This window comes from Osmerus eperlanus, chromosome 5 (assembly GCF_963692335.1).
Source record: "Osmerus eperlanus chromosome 5, fOsmEpe2.1, whole genome shotgun sequence".
NCBI classification, from domain to species: Eukaryota; Metazoa; Chordata; class Actinopteri; order Osmeriformes; family Osmeridae; genus Osmerus; species Osmerus eperlanus.
In genome coordinates, this window is record NC_085022.1 from 6,481,173 (window position 1) to 6,495,197 (window position 14,025).

The window sequence follows — 14,025 nt, forward strand, 5'->3', positions numbered from 1 at the left end:
TGTCAGTGCCTCTCTGGTGGCTGGTCTCTCCTTTATATAGATGGAGCCCAGCCCCATTAGTCTGTTATCAACTACCTATCAAAGAGGCCGAGACGATGTGTGAGGAGACAACGGCTTGTTTTGTGATGACTGCAGACAGACAGGGGTGTTATAGGTAGATGTGGGGGGTGGGGGAGGTTGAAAGAGGGGTGTTGAGATGGGGGCTCCACAGGGAATCACAGGCTGGCTTCATTAATAGACACCCATCTGTAGAACATGTCGAACTGAGTAAATGTTTGTTTTCCAACAGTAGTTTTCACAGAAATCTACACAGTACTACTACAGTATTGCATGTTTTCTTGATGCTTTAACCATGTATGTACCTTGAGGATATACTCTACTAAACAATTCCTCAAAAGACTTGAAAAACGTGATTGAACTGATTCAGGATTCTCGGCAGGTTGTCTACCAACAGTAACAATCTTTGTGACTGATGAAGATGTGCTTTGTGGGAAGGTTTACTTTTAGGGGTTGTGTGCAGACAGACAAGCAGTCTGCTCCAACTTTAGTCTCTTTCATGTCCCACTGGCTGCTCATTTGCAGGTTTCCTCAGAAGAAATCCGAGCGTAGCTCTCATTAGCAGAGCAGTGTCTCAACCTCACCTGGCTTTGATGTGACACAAGCTCTGCCATATTCAAATGCTAAATGCTGTTGACCTGTATACAAGACTATCTGGTAGTCTTAACAGCCTACAGACAGACACAATTGGCTATAAAGTATGATGTTGAGGGTCTTGTGTCTGGGAGTGATTTGTGCTTGGCTTCATTTGTTAGATGAGCTTTTAAGATATTTGAATTTCAACAAGCCTGCTCATAAGGGAATGCTTTGCCAGTGTCTGAGGATCATGTTCACTTGATTTACTGCAATGAAAAAGTAATTCACGATAAACGTGTTTGCGTCTATTTCAGTCTTTCAACACCACATCGCTAATGTAAAGGAAAAGACAATTAAGGCCTTTTAATTCATAAAACGTAAGAAAAGAAAACACACCTAGAAAACAACAACAGAAAACGTAATTTGACAGCGTTTTCTTTTTTTTTAACAAACATGTTTTCAACAAACACTTGCAGCCCGATTGTCCCGTCTGAGCTCTGTCACACTCCTGATCCAGGCGCAGCTACTAATAACATGTCTGGCTTTGGCTTCCCCCCCTTCTGTCTCTAGCGAATCCCATCACCTCAAGGTGACTCAGCAGCGGGACACTACGGTACCTCGACGGAGCTCCACGGATTCCGTCTGTCTCCATGTTTAGATGTGTATCTTTGTCATGTGCCTGAGGGGGATCTGGAGAGTGTGTGAGAGCCTGGACTCCCACAGAAGGCTGAGGGGCTGCAGACGCACCATGCCAGCCCTGAGAACCCCCCTCCCGTCTGGCTGGCCCTTCTCCCTTCAGTCCTGTCTGCTGCCAGCTCTCCAGCGGCCCCAGTCTCGCTGCCTGCCTTTACAGCCCGGGTCTGGGGGGAGACGGGGAGAGCCAGGGAGAGCTACGGAGAGGGGCCTAACTGGGCAATTAGAGCCGCAGACCAATTTGGGAGAACAATGGGGCCACACGTTTAACTAGCTCCCCCCTACCATCACCTCAGAGGGAGTTGTTTTCTCTGCCTAATGGCCCCCCTGCCCTGCTGTAGACGCTGGGTTTGTGTTGGTAATGTGTGGCCTGCCCTAGCCTCCATTACAGACTACTGTGGCCGGGGCACCTGTGTGTCCAGGGCTGTCTGCTCTAGGCAAAGACCCAGTCAAATCCGGGGATCTATTCAACGATACTGAACCACAAACATTTGTATTCAGATTCATATTTATTCACACAACGCCACAAACTGTGTCAAGGAGAAAGCGTCAGTGAGTGTGGTGGCTCTCTGGTGACCGTACCACCCCATAGAAAGTGTCTGCTAATTCAATCGACATTGTGATGAGGTCAATCAAACTCTGAAGTCCTGTATTCACGCAGTTGTACTGAAAAGACAACCTGGATGTGAACCTTAAAGCCACGCGGATGCTAACATACGAGCCACAACAACCAGCTATGAATCACAGCCATATGTCACCTGGGGCCTACATCAAAGACATAGGTGTGTGTGTTTGTGGGGGGGGGGGGGGGGGGGGGCATGGTACATGCAGATAAAAGCCGTCTCCTCCCTCCTCATTAGCCACCATCGAGTGAATGATACAATACCCCCCCACCCCCCTTCTCCCTCCTCTCCGTTGGGCTCCAGCAGTCCTGACAGCCCCGGCTCAGACTGTCACTAGCACTCAGTTGTCACATCCAGTCTGGGGGCCTGCGCCCAGACGCAGCGTACCCCACCAAGGTGTTTCAGACATCACCCCCTCCCCCTTCCCACCCTCCCTGGCCCTCGAGGTCCACGTGGCTCTGGAGAGGGACACGCAACATCAACAACAGATGTGTGTGCCCTTTCCAAATGGAATACCACTTGTTTAATTTACTCTCATACTAATAATATAGCTCAGCAGCTCAGATGCATTCATCCTTCTGGACTAATCCTGGGTTCTTTGTACACATTATGCTCCCATTAGCAATTGAAAGCACACTCTTGCACAGAGGCCGTCTAGCCATCTTTATTTCCGCCACCCAGTGGACAACATGATATCTACAATCGAAGCATTCTCACACAGTTCGAAGAAACGTAGTCGTGTGATGTCGTCTCTGTGCAGGACCAATGGGGAAAAAGCCACGGTAAAGTAAAGATGGAAGAACAAGAAGGACTGTTGGTTGGCTTGGTGAGGGTGTCTCTCTCTCTCTCTCTTAGGAGTTCTTCTCATTTGCAGCTCTGGACAGGAAAGGAAAGAAAGGAGCCAGCGTGAACCCCGATGTTGCGCTTCATACCGCAGCCACAGACGCTGCTGTATACCGGAGCTGTGTGCGCGTGTGTTTGTGTCTGGGCCGCTCTGGGAGCACCCAGACCATCTGGCATACCTGTGTGAAGTCCTCAGAGAGGGAGGGGGGTCGCAGCCCACTAAAGCCCCATTGTCAAAGGAGTACTGTAGGAGAGCACTGAAGCATGCATCCTACACAAACACACACAGCTTTCATTTAGCCTACACTATAACATTCAGTATAGGCAAAGACTTGGGAAAGATTTCGGCGCGCGTGTGTGTGAGAGAGCCGGGGTGGGTGCGTGCGTGCGCGTGTACACGTCTCACCTTGATGAGGATGTGTGGGTTCCCCACTACGATGAGCAGGGCTTTGGGCCGTGTGATGGCCACATTGAAGCGCTTGGGGTTGGTCAGGAAACCAAGCACACTCTGGACGTCATCGTCCTTCACGGCCTCACTAGACCTCACCTAGACAGGGAGACGTCACACGCTCACATCAGACGGGGGGGGGGGGGGGGGGGGGGGAGGAATGACATATCCTGCTGTTACATTACATTTAGTCATTTAGCAGACGCTCTTATCCAGAGTTGTTATCCAGTGTTAAGCAAATGTCATGTGCCGTCACATACAGTACTTAAGCCACAGCCACACTCATAATGAAACACCGCCTCCACGATGTGGACGTGAGCAACACTTACACGTGCGTGTGTGTGGGAGAGGGGTGTGTATGTGAGAGGCCGGGTGTGTGTGTGTGTGTACCGTGGAGAGGATGATGACCAGGAACTCCTGTCCCTGGAACTCCTCCACCGAGCCCACCTTGATGTCAGACAGACCCACCCCGTGCAGCAACACTCGGATCTTTTCCACCTGGAGATGTGTGTGGGGGGGGGGAGAGCAAACACAGAAGGCTAGGCTAGGACACAAACTACCCGTGTACTACACTAGTATACACACTGGTACCAGCGCAGCGCTGAAGAGTGAGGAATGCACTCCTGTTGGCGGTCCTGGAAAGTCGGTGAGGTATTCTTGCCTGCTTCTTGTAGGGGGCGATGATGCCAATGTCCGAGGCGTTCACAGGGTTGTAGAGCTTCTTGGCCAGCTGGCAGCAGTACAGCATCACCTGCACGGCCTCCCCTGGGTTGAACCACGACGGGTTCCTGCCCTCTCTCATCTCCATGCCCTGAGACACAATGAGAGAGAGAGAAGGAAAGACCGAGAAGGAGAGACGGAGAGAGAAGGAAAGACCGAGAAGGAGAGACGGAGAGAGAAGGAAAGACCAAGAAGGAGAGAGAAGAAGCAGAGGACGAGGAGATAAGCGAGATGAGAAAGAGGTAGTGGTGATTCAGGATGTGGTGTTGCTGGTGTACGTCTGGCCTGTAGCTAGGCCTGAGAGATGTCTGAAAACAAAGACGGAGCGAGAGGACAGAGGGAGGGAGACCACCTGCCAGCTACCTACCCTGACACCGTGAAAGAGAAGGGGGAAGCCTTTGGTGGGCAGGTGAGTCCAGTGGCAGAGGGAGTCCACCACAGCCCTCTGGGACCGCACACACAGCTCGCCTTCGTAGAACATTCTGGAGGGCAACGCCAGCAAGGCCTCATGGGAACGGTAGTTGTATACCAGCTTGGTGACCTGGGAGATGGAGGCAGTACCAACATCATGGTAGTGCATCACTCAAACATAACAGATCCCCTAATTTCATTTGAGGGCTATTTTAACTATAATTCACTTAATGTAGTCATCCATAAAATAGTTTATTTCATTAAGAATTTAATCTGTGGATATTTGGCATATGGTATACATCTCTGGTATGTGTATTTCTGGGTATATGGTAAATGGATGTAACAGTGTGTCTTCACCAGCATTGGGTTGTATCCACACTCCTTTCGAGAGTACAGTGGGTTGGCCATCAGTCTCTCCAGCAGAGACACCCCCAGACCGAACGCTGACGCCAGTTTGGACTTCACCACGGGGCCCAGCTGGCAAGGGTCTCCAGCCAGAATGATCTAGAAGGTGGAGCAGCAGTAACTTTACATCACTACGAGAGCATGGAACAGGGCTAGGGCTGGTCTTTACAGTCACGGTAATGTTGTTTGACACTTTCCAATTACATTTTCACTTATTTAACGGACGCTTCTATCTAAAGCGTCACACTAAATATGCATCTACAAAGTACAGCAGAAGATCAAGGATCAGAAGTGTTCCTGATGAGTACAACATCAAACACAGTGGTGACCAGAGGTGCTGAAGGTCTGTGTGTATGTGTTCCAGACCTGCCCATCTCTCTCTGACACCAGACCCATGGGGATGAGGGCTTCGGGCTCTGTGGCCTGACCCGACTCGTCCAGAAACACATGGGTGAAGTGACCCACCCTGGGGAAACACAGGACCACAGCTTTACAACAACTTCACTGCCCAAAACTAATACTACTAATTATAATAAAAATAATAACAAACAACAACATTTATATAGCTCCTTTTTTCAAACCCAAAGATGCTTTACAGAGGAATATTGACAATAATAGTGGTAGTAATCTGAGCTAGCTCTCCGTCAGAACTGTCCTTACTGGAGTCCTATTTGGTAGAACATTCCGGCGCTGGAGCAGGTGCTGACCACGATCCTGTGGAAGGACGCGTGACGGATGTCCTCGCCTGCCCTCGAGTACTGCTTCAGCACATCTGACATGGACTGGGACAAATATTCGCTTTACATTTGATTTATTTGCAGGCGCTTTTATCCAAAGCGACGTACAAATAATACATATAGAAAGTACACCAGAAGATCATGGATCAGAAGTGCACAGTTCTAACAGTATTTTGCTGGTCAGAGTCAAGGAACGGTCTGTATTTAACCGGCACAGTGCAACAACACCAACATCTCGCGCTGGGGACTGAAAACATCAGTCACGCCAGGGTTGAGACTACAAACCCCACGATGCATTTCACACTGGCTTTGCAACTACCTCTTCCTGCCTGCAGGAGGCGTTGACGCGAGCCAGGCTGGCGGCGTGCAGGAAGCCGCTGTCATGGAGACGGACGCAGATGAGGTCGGCCGCGCTGTTGGAGGGCGTGCACACCAGGACCCGGCTCGAGGGCAGACGGTGGTACACCTGGGACCGGACACACCCAGGACACTCACGTACAACTGACACCATAATCACAGCGCTTTGATCCAAAGAGACAAACAAGTGGTGCGTCTAGAAAGTACGGCAGGAGATCGAGGATCAGAAGTGCATAGTTTAGTGTTACGAGTGTTTGACAGTCCGTTGACGGTAGTCACGGTAGTCTGTAATTTGCCAACCACATGGCAAAGTAACCACAGGTCAGCTGCCAGACAGGGTGAACTAAAGCAATGCTACAGTGCAACAATAACATCTCAATCCCTTTACCACAGTGCGTACGCAGGGGACAGACTAGCAGCAGCTTTTTGTACTTTGAAAGAGCTCCAGATTAAACACCACTAATTATATTTCACAAATACATAAAAAACGGCAGAATTACAACTTGGAGCAGAATTCCCATGGTGGCCGCACTACAGGGAGTGTTCCTACCTGCAGTATAGCCTCTACGAGTGTGATCGTTTTCCCCGTGCCAGGAGGTCCAAACAGGATGTAGGGCGTGGGCCGACATTCCCCAGACAGGATCCTCTCCACCGCTTCCTTCTGAGAGGGGTTGAGGTGGCGGTTGAAGAACTGGCCTGGCTTGGGGATGGTTATGGACTTCTGGCCTGAGTCTAGGAGAACACACGGGCCTGGTCAGGGCACTGCATGCTGTGGGAGGGTCAGTGACTGGCACGGGGGAGTACATCTGTGGGGCTGGAGTTGTGAGGACAGGCTGGTCACCTGGTTTGGTCTGAGTGGCCTTGGACGTCATGTCGACAGGGACCTCCTCCGCGTTTTCGCCGGGCGTTCCCTGCATGAGGGAGATGGAACGTAGGACAGTCGGGCAAGGTTTTACCGTCGGCTGTCTTGCCCATGCCGGTCAGTCTCCAGCTCTCTCAGAGCAGCCGTCAGAGGCCTCCACACCAAGCCCTTTCCCTGCTCCACTCCCTAGGCGTGTTGGTGGGGGTGTCTGTTCCATGCACCGTCCACCTGTGAACTCACTCACCTCGGGGTTGGTGAGAATTTGGTCCTCTGTGTTGGTCTCCTCCGGCCCCCACTCTCCTCTCCACTGAGGGGCCTGAACAATGACTGACCTGGGGAAGAACACTGGACACAGGGAGGGGAGAGAGCATCGTCACTCTGGCTCTGGAGAGACCAGGCAGACCAAGCAGCTAAAGAGAACTCGAAGTGAACAAGGAGGACAGAGCTCAGTGGTTAGAGTACTTGACTGATTGATCAACAGGTTGCAGGTTCAAATCACACCTGTAATGTTATTCTACTTTTTCTTTTTTGGGGGGGGGGGGGGGGGGGAAACAGGAGTGAGAATCTTATTTAAACCCAGTGTAACCCTGGCGCACCATTCTCTCCAAAGTTCTTGGTCTGGTTGACTGCAAGGTGACATCTCCTCATGGTCAACCTGCACAGGAAACAGTAGCTGAAGGACCACAACATATGCAGACCACGTGACAAAAATATAACCTGCAACAACGAAAGACGCTCCCCGACACACACGTACCTGTTAAAGGTGAACTCCACGTCTAAAGGCTCTCCTAGATAAGTGCGGTGGAACTCCTTATCCACTCTCAGGCTCACATCCTCATCATGGATCTGCACTCAACAACAGAAGGGTTTTGAAAAAAGGTTGTACAATAGGGACAAAGCAGAGCAAAGCAGCAACAAGCCAGGAAAAAAAAAGATCCAATATATTTTCCAGTACCTCTGTAACATAACTAATGTAATCCATTACCACGCCTCCCGGAAGCCACTTCTTCAATGACACTCTGTCACCTGGAGAGGAGACACAACACCCACACCCACATCAAAATTGATTCAACAATTAGTCTCCATTACTAAACAGGCTTACAAGTATGTAGCCATTAGCATTAGCTCAAAGGTAACCACTTGCTTAGCATCTGAAGGCACCCATTAACATTAGTTTAGCTATTGAAGGCAAAGCTAACTATTAGCATGAGCTTATCTTTAAGAGACAAACATTAACGTAGCCACTCAAGGTAAATGCTAAACGATTCGCATGCGCTTATCAGTGGCGCTAACGTGAGCTGGAGATCCTGGATATGACAAGAGACTGCACCCATGAAATGAGAATGTTGCACTTATGATAAGACATTATTGCTGCACTGTACACAAGATATTAGTATTGTTCACCGTGCCTGCTAACCAAGATACACCGTGGCTAGTAAACACAGACCGTTCCTCGTCTCTGACTACATGAATACCGTTAGAACTATGCACTTCTGATATTGAATCTGCCGCAGTACTTTATACATGCACTATTTGTATGTCGCTTTGGATGAAAGCCTCTGCTACATGAATAAAATAGAAATGTGAAAGTGTGTGTACCATCTGCTCAGGAAGTAGGTTCCCATGTTGAATACAAATGACTAAAAACACAGCCTATGAACACAGTGAAAATGTAAACTGCAGCGCGGGCCACAGACCTATGAAGAGACTGGGCCTGCCCTCCGCCAGCCCCAGCACCTCCAGGTGCAGGTAGACGGCTCCTCTCCTCAGGAGGGCGCCGGTGAGGTGGAAATCGCGGAGCTCGTGCTCAGCCTGCAGCTCCTCCAGCCACAGCAGGGTGGAGAAGCGCTCGCGCGCGTTGAAACGGGACAGGGTCTGGGAGGGAGAAGGGGAGAACCATGGGAGGAGGTGGTGGTGGTGGTGGTGAGGCGGAAGAAAACACGTCAGGCCAGGGCATGGCAGGGAAAGGAGGACAGTGGCAAAGACAGGAGGGGTTGGACAAGAGAAAGAGGGGGAAAAAAAAATAGTTAGAGAGTCTGGGTGGGGGAATGTGGAAGTGGGTGCCAAGATGTCACAGGAACTCTTGGGATAAACGACAACTCGTTCACATCACCGAATGTCGAAGATCAGTTGTTTCTGCGTGGCTGGGTTACATGACACTTTGTTCAATTAGCAAAGGCTTTTGATCCAAACAGTGCGTAAAGGCAGAGTGAGTAGTGCACGGGGCTTACCTCTCCCAGACAGGGCTGAGCCACCAGCACATCCCGCTGGTCCTCCACACAGTCTCTCAGACACTGGGGCACAGGGTAGGAACCCAGGAAGTTGGGCAGGTGACGCTTCAAAGGCCTGTCAAAGCACACAATGGCAGATTTGGACTCTGGGAATAAAAGGCTGGAGACGGATTCGTCGAGACACGAATGACCTGATCTTGTGACAAAATAGGATCGAATGAAGTGAAACGGTGTCGTCGTTTCGAATAAAAAGTAGGAAAGTAGTAAAACTAGTATTGTGTGTCCCCAGTCAAGTTTCTGTAGGTCACCTGTGAGTGTGACCAGGTCCGGCTGTAACAGTGACCACATGGGCGGCCTGCGTGGGCAGCGCGGGCTGTGGAGGGCTGGCGAGGGCAGAGCTGTAGGGGGCGCTGGGCTGAATCAGGCTCTCCTCCACGCTCCCCACCGTGACCTCCAGGCGCCGCCCGATGGTGAAGGAGGAGAAGTGCAGCAGCAGCAGCTCGGCGCAGCTGCCCAGGTTCCTGCACGGGAGGCACGGCGACGTGAACGCATTTAGCCGACGCTTTCATCCAAAGCAACGTACGAGAGGGGGAGGACATTTGAACTTGAGATTTACAATCGACCGCTGGCGTTCAAATGCTTGTTGGAGAACATCATAACAAGAGATGTAGGAAAGGTTATGGGTTACTTCTGCCGTCATTATAATCCGCCAGAGATCTAAACAGGCACTATGTGTACGTAAGATTAATAGGAGGCGTTGACTGGGACCTACTTGGCTCTGCAGCCCACTTTGACAGGCTGCCTCTCCCCTGGTGCAATCTCCACCTCTCTCTCCTCTGTCCTTACAGCAGGGTCATGAACTTTCTTTTCTGTTATATCGCCATCAATCTCGTCTTCCTGCCTCCCATCCCCACTGGCTTGCTCAGTAGGCCCCGGAAGCCTGGCCAACGGGTAGAGGGCAGGCCCCAGCAAGGGCTTGAGTATTCTGGGCAGGTAAGTGTGTGGAGAGCCCTGGAAGCTCCCATAGAGGCTCAGTGTGATGTTAGGCTTCGGTTGAACACATTCCTTCAGCTCCGGAGAGTTGGGCTTTTTCACAGGGCTCAAGGTGAACTGTTCCTCAGAGTCCCAACCTCCTAACTCACAACACTTTAGAAGGTGAGCTGTTGACCCTTTGTTCCTGTCAAGAAAGATTAATGAAATTAGGGTAAAAGGAGAATGCTTACTTCCCCATTCTTGTATATATATATACAAATATATATATACAAATATATACAGTGAGGAAAATAAGTATTTGAACACCCTGCTATTTTGCAAGTTATATATATATATAACTTAATATATATATAACTTTCATATAATATATATATATGAAATACAGAGAAGCCAAGGCTAACTCACTGTATCCAGAACACCAGCTCTCTGGTCTCTCCCAGCATCAGAGCCCCAAAGTGGGTGTTGTTGGTGACCTCCAGCCCCCCCTTGTCTTCTAGCAGGTTCTTGATCTCTGCCTCAGGCTCCAAGCTTAAAGCGTTGACACTATTGGGCAAAAGAATTACCCATCACTACATTATATTTCATTGATTTAGCAGATGTTTTGATCCAAAGAGAGGTACGGAACAAATAGTTACTACATAACATACAGAAAGTACAGCAGTATTTCATGGTCAGGGTAAATGGACGGTCTGTATTTGGTAGCCACAAATGATCTGACATTCAAATCCCCAAAACGCTTCCAATTCAGCAATAACAGACAAGACCGATTCAGTGCGTCTTGTGGGATCCGGACAAACCCAAGATCACGTTCTGTGGTGTTCAGTGTGTAGAGTAGTACTGTATGGACCCCTGGTGTGTGTGTGTGCATAGGCTTACCCTCCAGAAGCTTGCTTACCTGTGCTCGCTGGGAGCCATGCAGAGAGCCCTCCAGCAGTAGAAGGACTGGCTGCTCTCCACCACCACCAGGCTCACCAGGTCCCCAGGCGAGGGACGGTAGTTGGCCGGGAGCATGACCGAGTCCAGGCTGAAGAACACGCTGTCCTCCACCACCCCGCTGCTGCCAAACACACTGGACACGTGCACCTGGAGGGAAAGGAGACCACTGATTCTCTGCAGACGAAACCTTTTGATGTTGAAGTGACTATTTGTTTCCTGGCTCTCTAGCATCTCCTGCACGTTTCAAGGACGTGTCTGACAGCCACAGCTGTGCACATCCCATTCGGATGCGGGTCGGTTTCTTCAGGCTGTAGCAGAGGGGCTGACCTGGTCTAGGCGACGGTAGCGCAAAGGGGACACCACGGAGGCCTGTGTGCTCCACTGTGTGGGACTGATGAAGTACTGGGCCTGGACCCAGTCTCCTTTCATCGGCTCAAAACCTAACCCCAACACAGAGAGCATAGGATAAAAGCTCCCACATGGCAGCACATGAATACTTACAGAAATGGGCGTGTCTCTAACTAAAAGTATGCCTGTGTGAAAACTCCCACACTTATGGATCCATAAGTATGAACACAGTTCTACCACGGGTTGGCGTCACCTTCACAGAGAGCGTGGCGAGGGAAGAAGGTGGTCTGGTTGATGAAGCCTCCGTCACGGTCCAGTGACGTTACCGTGCCAATCAGGGGGTGGAGCTTGCTGCAGTCCTTCTCCAGGGAGGCTCCGCCCCCATCCTCCCAGGCGTCTGCGCTCTTCTCCACCTGCACGATGGGACGGTGGCCGGCCGCCAGTCAACTACTCCACTCCCAAGTGTGACTTTATCATACCTTTCCTCTCCGTGATTCATACATGTGACACTTAATTCATTTAGCAAATGTTTTAATCTAAAGCCACGTACAAATGGGGCATATCGAAAATACAGCAGAAGATCAAGGATCTGAAGTGCAAAGTTCGAACAGGATTTCCGTGGTCGGTCACGGAACGGTTTGTATTTACCAGCCACATCGCAGAGTAACCACACCTCTGAATATGAGTCGAACCACTTTCTTAATAACCTCTCCAGACTGGAAACAGGATCTAGGGACAAAGGCACCTGGCAGTGCTCCAGAAGCTCTCACCCGTAGCGCCCGCCATCCTCCGTGGGACCCGTCCCGTACCGCTATGCCGTTGACCCTGTCCCCAACCCGCAGTGGCACCCCGCCCAGCACCTCTTTGGAGGTGAAGTAGACAGCGTCGTCTATCATGCCATAGTCTAGGCACAGCTGGGACACCACACTGCCTCGCAGATGCCGGATCTCCTCCATAGCTGGCACAAGGCACAATTATTAAGTGAGCATGTTTTTTTGTCTGTGATTGTATTCAATCATAAGCCAACAATATTTATGTGGACAGGTTATACAGAGTGGTATTTGGTTACGTTTTGTTGTCAGAAGGCCTAAAAATGCTAGAACAATGTGGGTTAATCCCACATCAAGTAGGCCTCTGGACTGGTGTCATACCTGCACTTAAAACATCAACTTCATCTTGCTCCACCCTCCTCCATAAAGGTGTAAACAGCCTGGATATCAAGCTTTGCACTGCAGTTACCATTTCTGCTAAATCTTAGTCGGTATCTAGCAATTAAAAGATGAGAGAGAAGAAAAATTATATTCTTTCTAGCTAGTTGAGTTGATAGTGCATGTCAGTTTCATCTGCCGTGGTTGTAGCTCGCTAGCTAGCTAGCCATGTCAATACAAACTCTCAAAGTCGACATTCTATATCTTGCAAACATTAAAGAAATATGACACGTATAATATTCACTATTATAATGTATATAATTAGAAACCCTAAAACCAGTAATTTTGAAATATACTGCCTAGCTAAAAGTTTCCGAGACACATACTAACTTAGCTAACTAAAATTGGGTTGAAAGATTCTGATTGACAGGTCTTGCTATTTACGCCACAACAATATGTGACTATGTGTGTGCACTTAACGTCACATAATGTCTTGCAAAACTTATACGAATGACACCTTTATCGTAGTCTTTAGATTTTAGTAGAACTTGTCCGCACCAATTTTTACCTTAACGTTGTTAACCAGTTGAACATGTATGTTCACGTGTGCTCGTCTGAATTGAAAATGCACGAGACAAACCAAAAAGCAAGCTCGAGAACGCGCGCAGTCCATTTTCAATCAATTCTTGCGTTTAAAATTTGTTCCAGCAAATATTACGCCACTTCTGATTCACAACATTGTTTTAATACATTAACATTGATCTAAAGAAACAGTCAGATATTAAATTTAAAAGTATTTGTAAATGCAGAGTAGACCATCTCAAGCAAGGCCGTAGCCATGTAGTCAACATTGGGGGGGACGAATCATTTTTATGATAATTTCGGACAGCGTGCGTGGTTGCCTGTCGTAGCGCCCCCCTCCCCCCCAATATATATTATGATTATGGCCTTGGCCCCTGGTAACAAACTAGAATAGAATATTTTTTTTGTCATTGTACACTGTAAACGAAATTGGAGGCAATCCTCCTCAGGTGCACTGAATAAATACACAAGTTTATAAAATAAGATAAAAATTTAAAAAGATTAAGGCTATAACAAAATAAGGACTGACAGACCCTACTCCTGTACAAAGTCTATGACACAACTATTTTTCAAACTGTATTCTATAAGCATGTTATACAACAACCTATATGTAAAAAAAAACAAGTCCAAGTTGTTGGCGAAGAATAACAAATGGGTAAAAACATCTGCTTCACCCATTTGCTTCTCCCTCCTCCTTTTACAGGCTATTCCTGGTCCTGACTTTGGCAAGGTACACAACTTTCCATGTCAGGGACAGGTTACCTCACAATCTGACGGTTACGATGAGGTGTTCTGCGGGGGAGACGGTGTGTCATCAATCATGCAGTCCTGATGAAGTGACCTGTTGACATGGGTATGAAATGTTCCCTCTTTTTTTTATCACCACAGACTCCTCTTTTTAGTCAACAACCCAGAATTCATTAAGCTATATTTACTCTGTGTCAGAACCTATTTTGGACATTTCAAACCAGGCTGTGGTGTTCCCAGGTTGTCTTCCCTCTCTGTGATCTGTCTCTTATGTCACATAGTAAATATTCTATTTATATGCCCTCGAC

The 14,025-nt window shown here is 48.9% G+C and overlaps 1 protein-coding gene across 2 annotated transcripts; it reads right to left on the minus strand.

Annotated features, from left to right (window-relative positions):
• Positions 1-2,597: 2,597 nt before the first annotated feature.
• Positions 2,598-13,098, minus strand: mov10l1 (Mov10 like RNA helicase 1). Of its 2 annotated transcripts, XM_062461450.1 has the most exons (27): positions 12,957-13,098; positions 12,392-12,505; positions 12,011-12,198; positions 11,494-11,653; positions 11,220-11,332; positions 10,852-11,039; positions 10,362-10,499; positions 9,736-10,140; positions 9,272-9,484; positions 8,964-9,078; positions 8,430-8,607; positions 7,688-7,758; positions 7,487-7,578; positions 7,329-7,387; positions 6,977-7,077; positions 6,712-6,781; positions 6,421-6,602; positions 5,833-5,979; positions 5,437-5,558; positions 5,143-5,242; positions 4,729-4,875; positions 4,328-4,501; positions 3,902-4,051; positions 3,631-3,738; positions 3,199-3,339; positions 2,972-3,063; positions 2,598-2,825 (listed from the first exon to the last, which is right to left on the minus strand). In XM_062461450.1, exons 2-27 carry the CDS (start codon positions 12,480-12,482, stop codon positions 2,801-2,803), a joined length of 3,570 nt encoding a protein of 1,189 aa, XP_062317434.1. In that variant the 5' UTR covers positions 12,483-12,505; positions 12,957-13,098; the 3' UTR covers positions 2,598-2,800. The 2 variants fall into 2 exon arrangements, with proteins under 2 accessions (XP_062317434.1, XP_062317433.1); XM_062461449.1 differs by lacking the exons at positions 2,598-2,825; positions 2,972-3,063; positions 3,199-3,339; positions 3,631-3,738 and having other exon boundaries at positions 3,782-4,051; positions 12,398-12,505.
• Between the last annotated feature and the right edge of the window lie 927 nt (positions 13,099-14,025).

What these genes read in the sequence shown, in the direction of transcription:
- mov10l1 (XM_062461450.1), bottom strand. Translation starts at nt 12,482, where the DNA reads ATGGTAACTGCAGTGCAAAGCTTGATATCCAGGCTGTTTACACCTTTA. An exon ending in AAAGTGGGCTGCAGAGCCAA is followed by an intron (nt 9,485 to 9,735) that starts GTAGGTCCCAGT and finishes CCTCCCGTGCAG; the next exon opens with GAACCTGGGCAGCTGCGCCG. An exon ending in AAATTCTCACCAACCCCGAG is followed by an intron (nt 6,782 to 6,976) that starts GTGAGTGAGTTC and finishes TCCCTCATGCAG; the next exon opens with GGAACGCCCGGCGAAAACGC.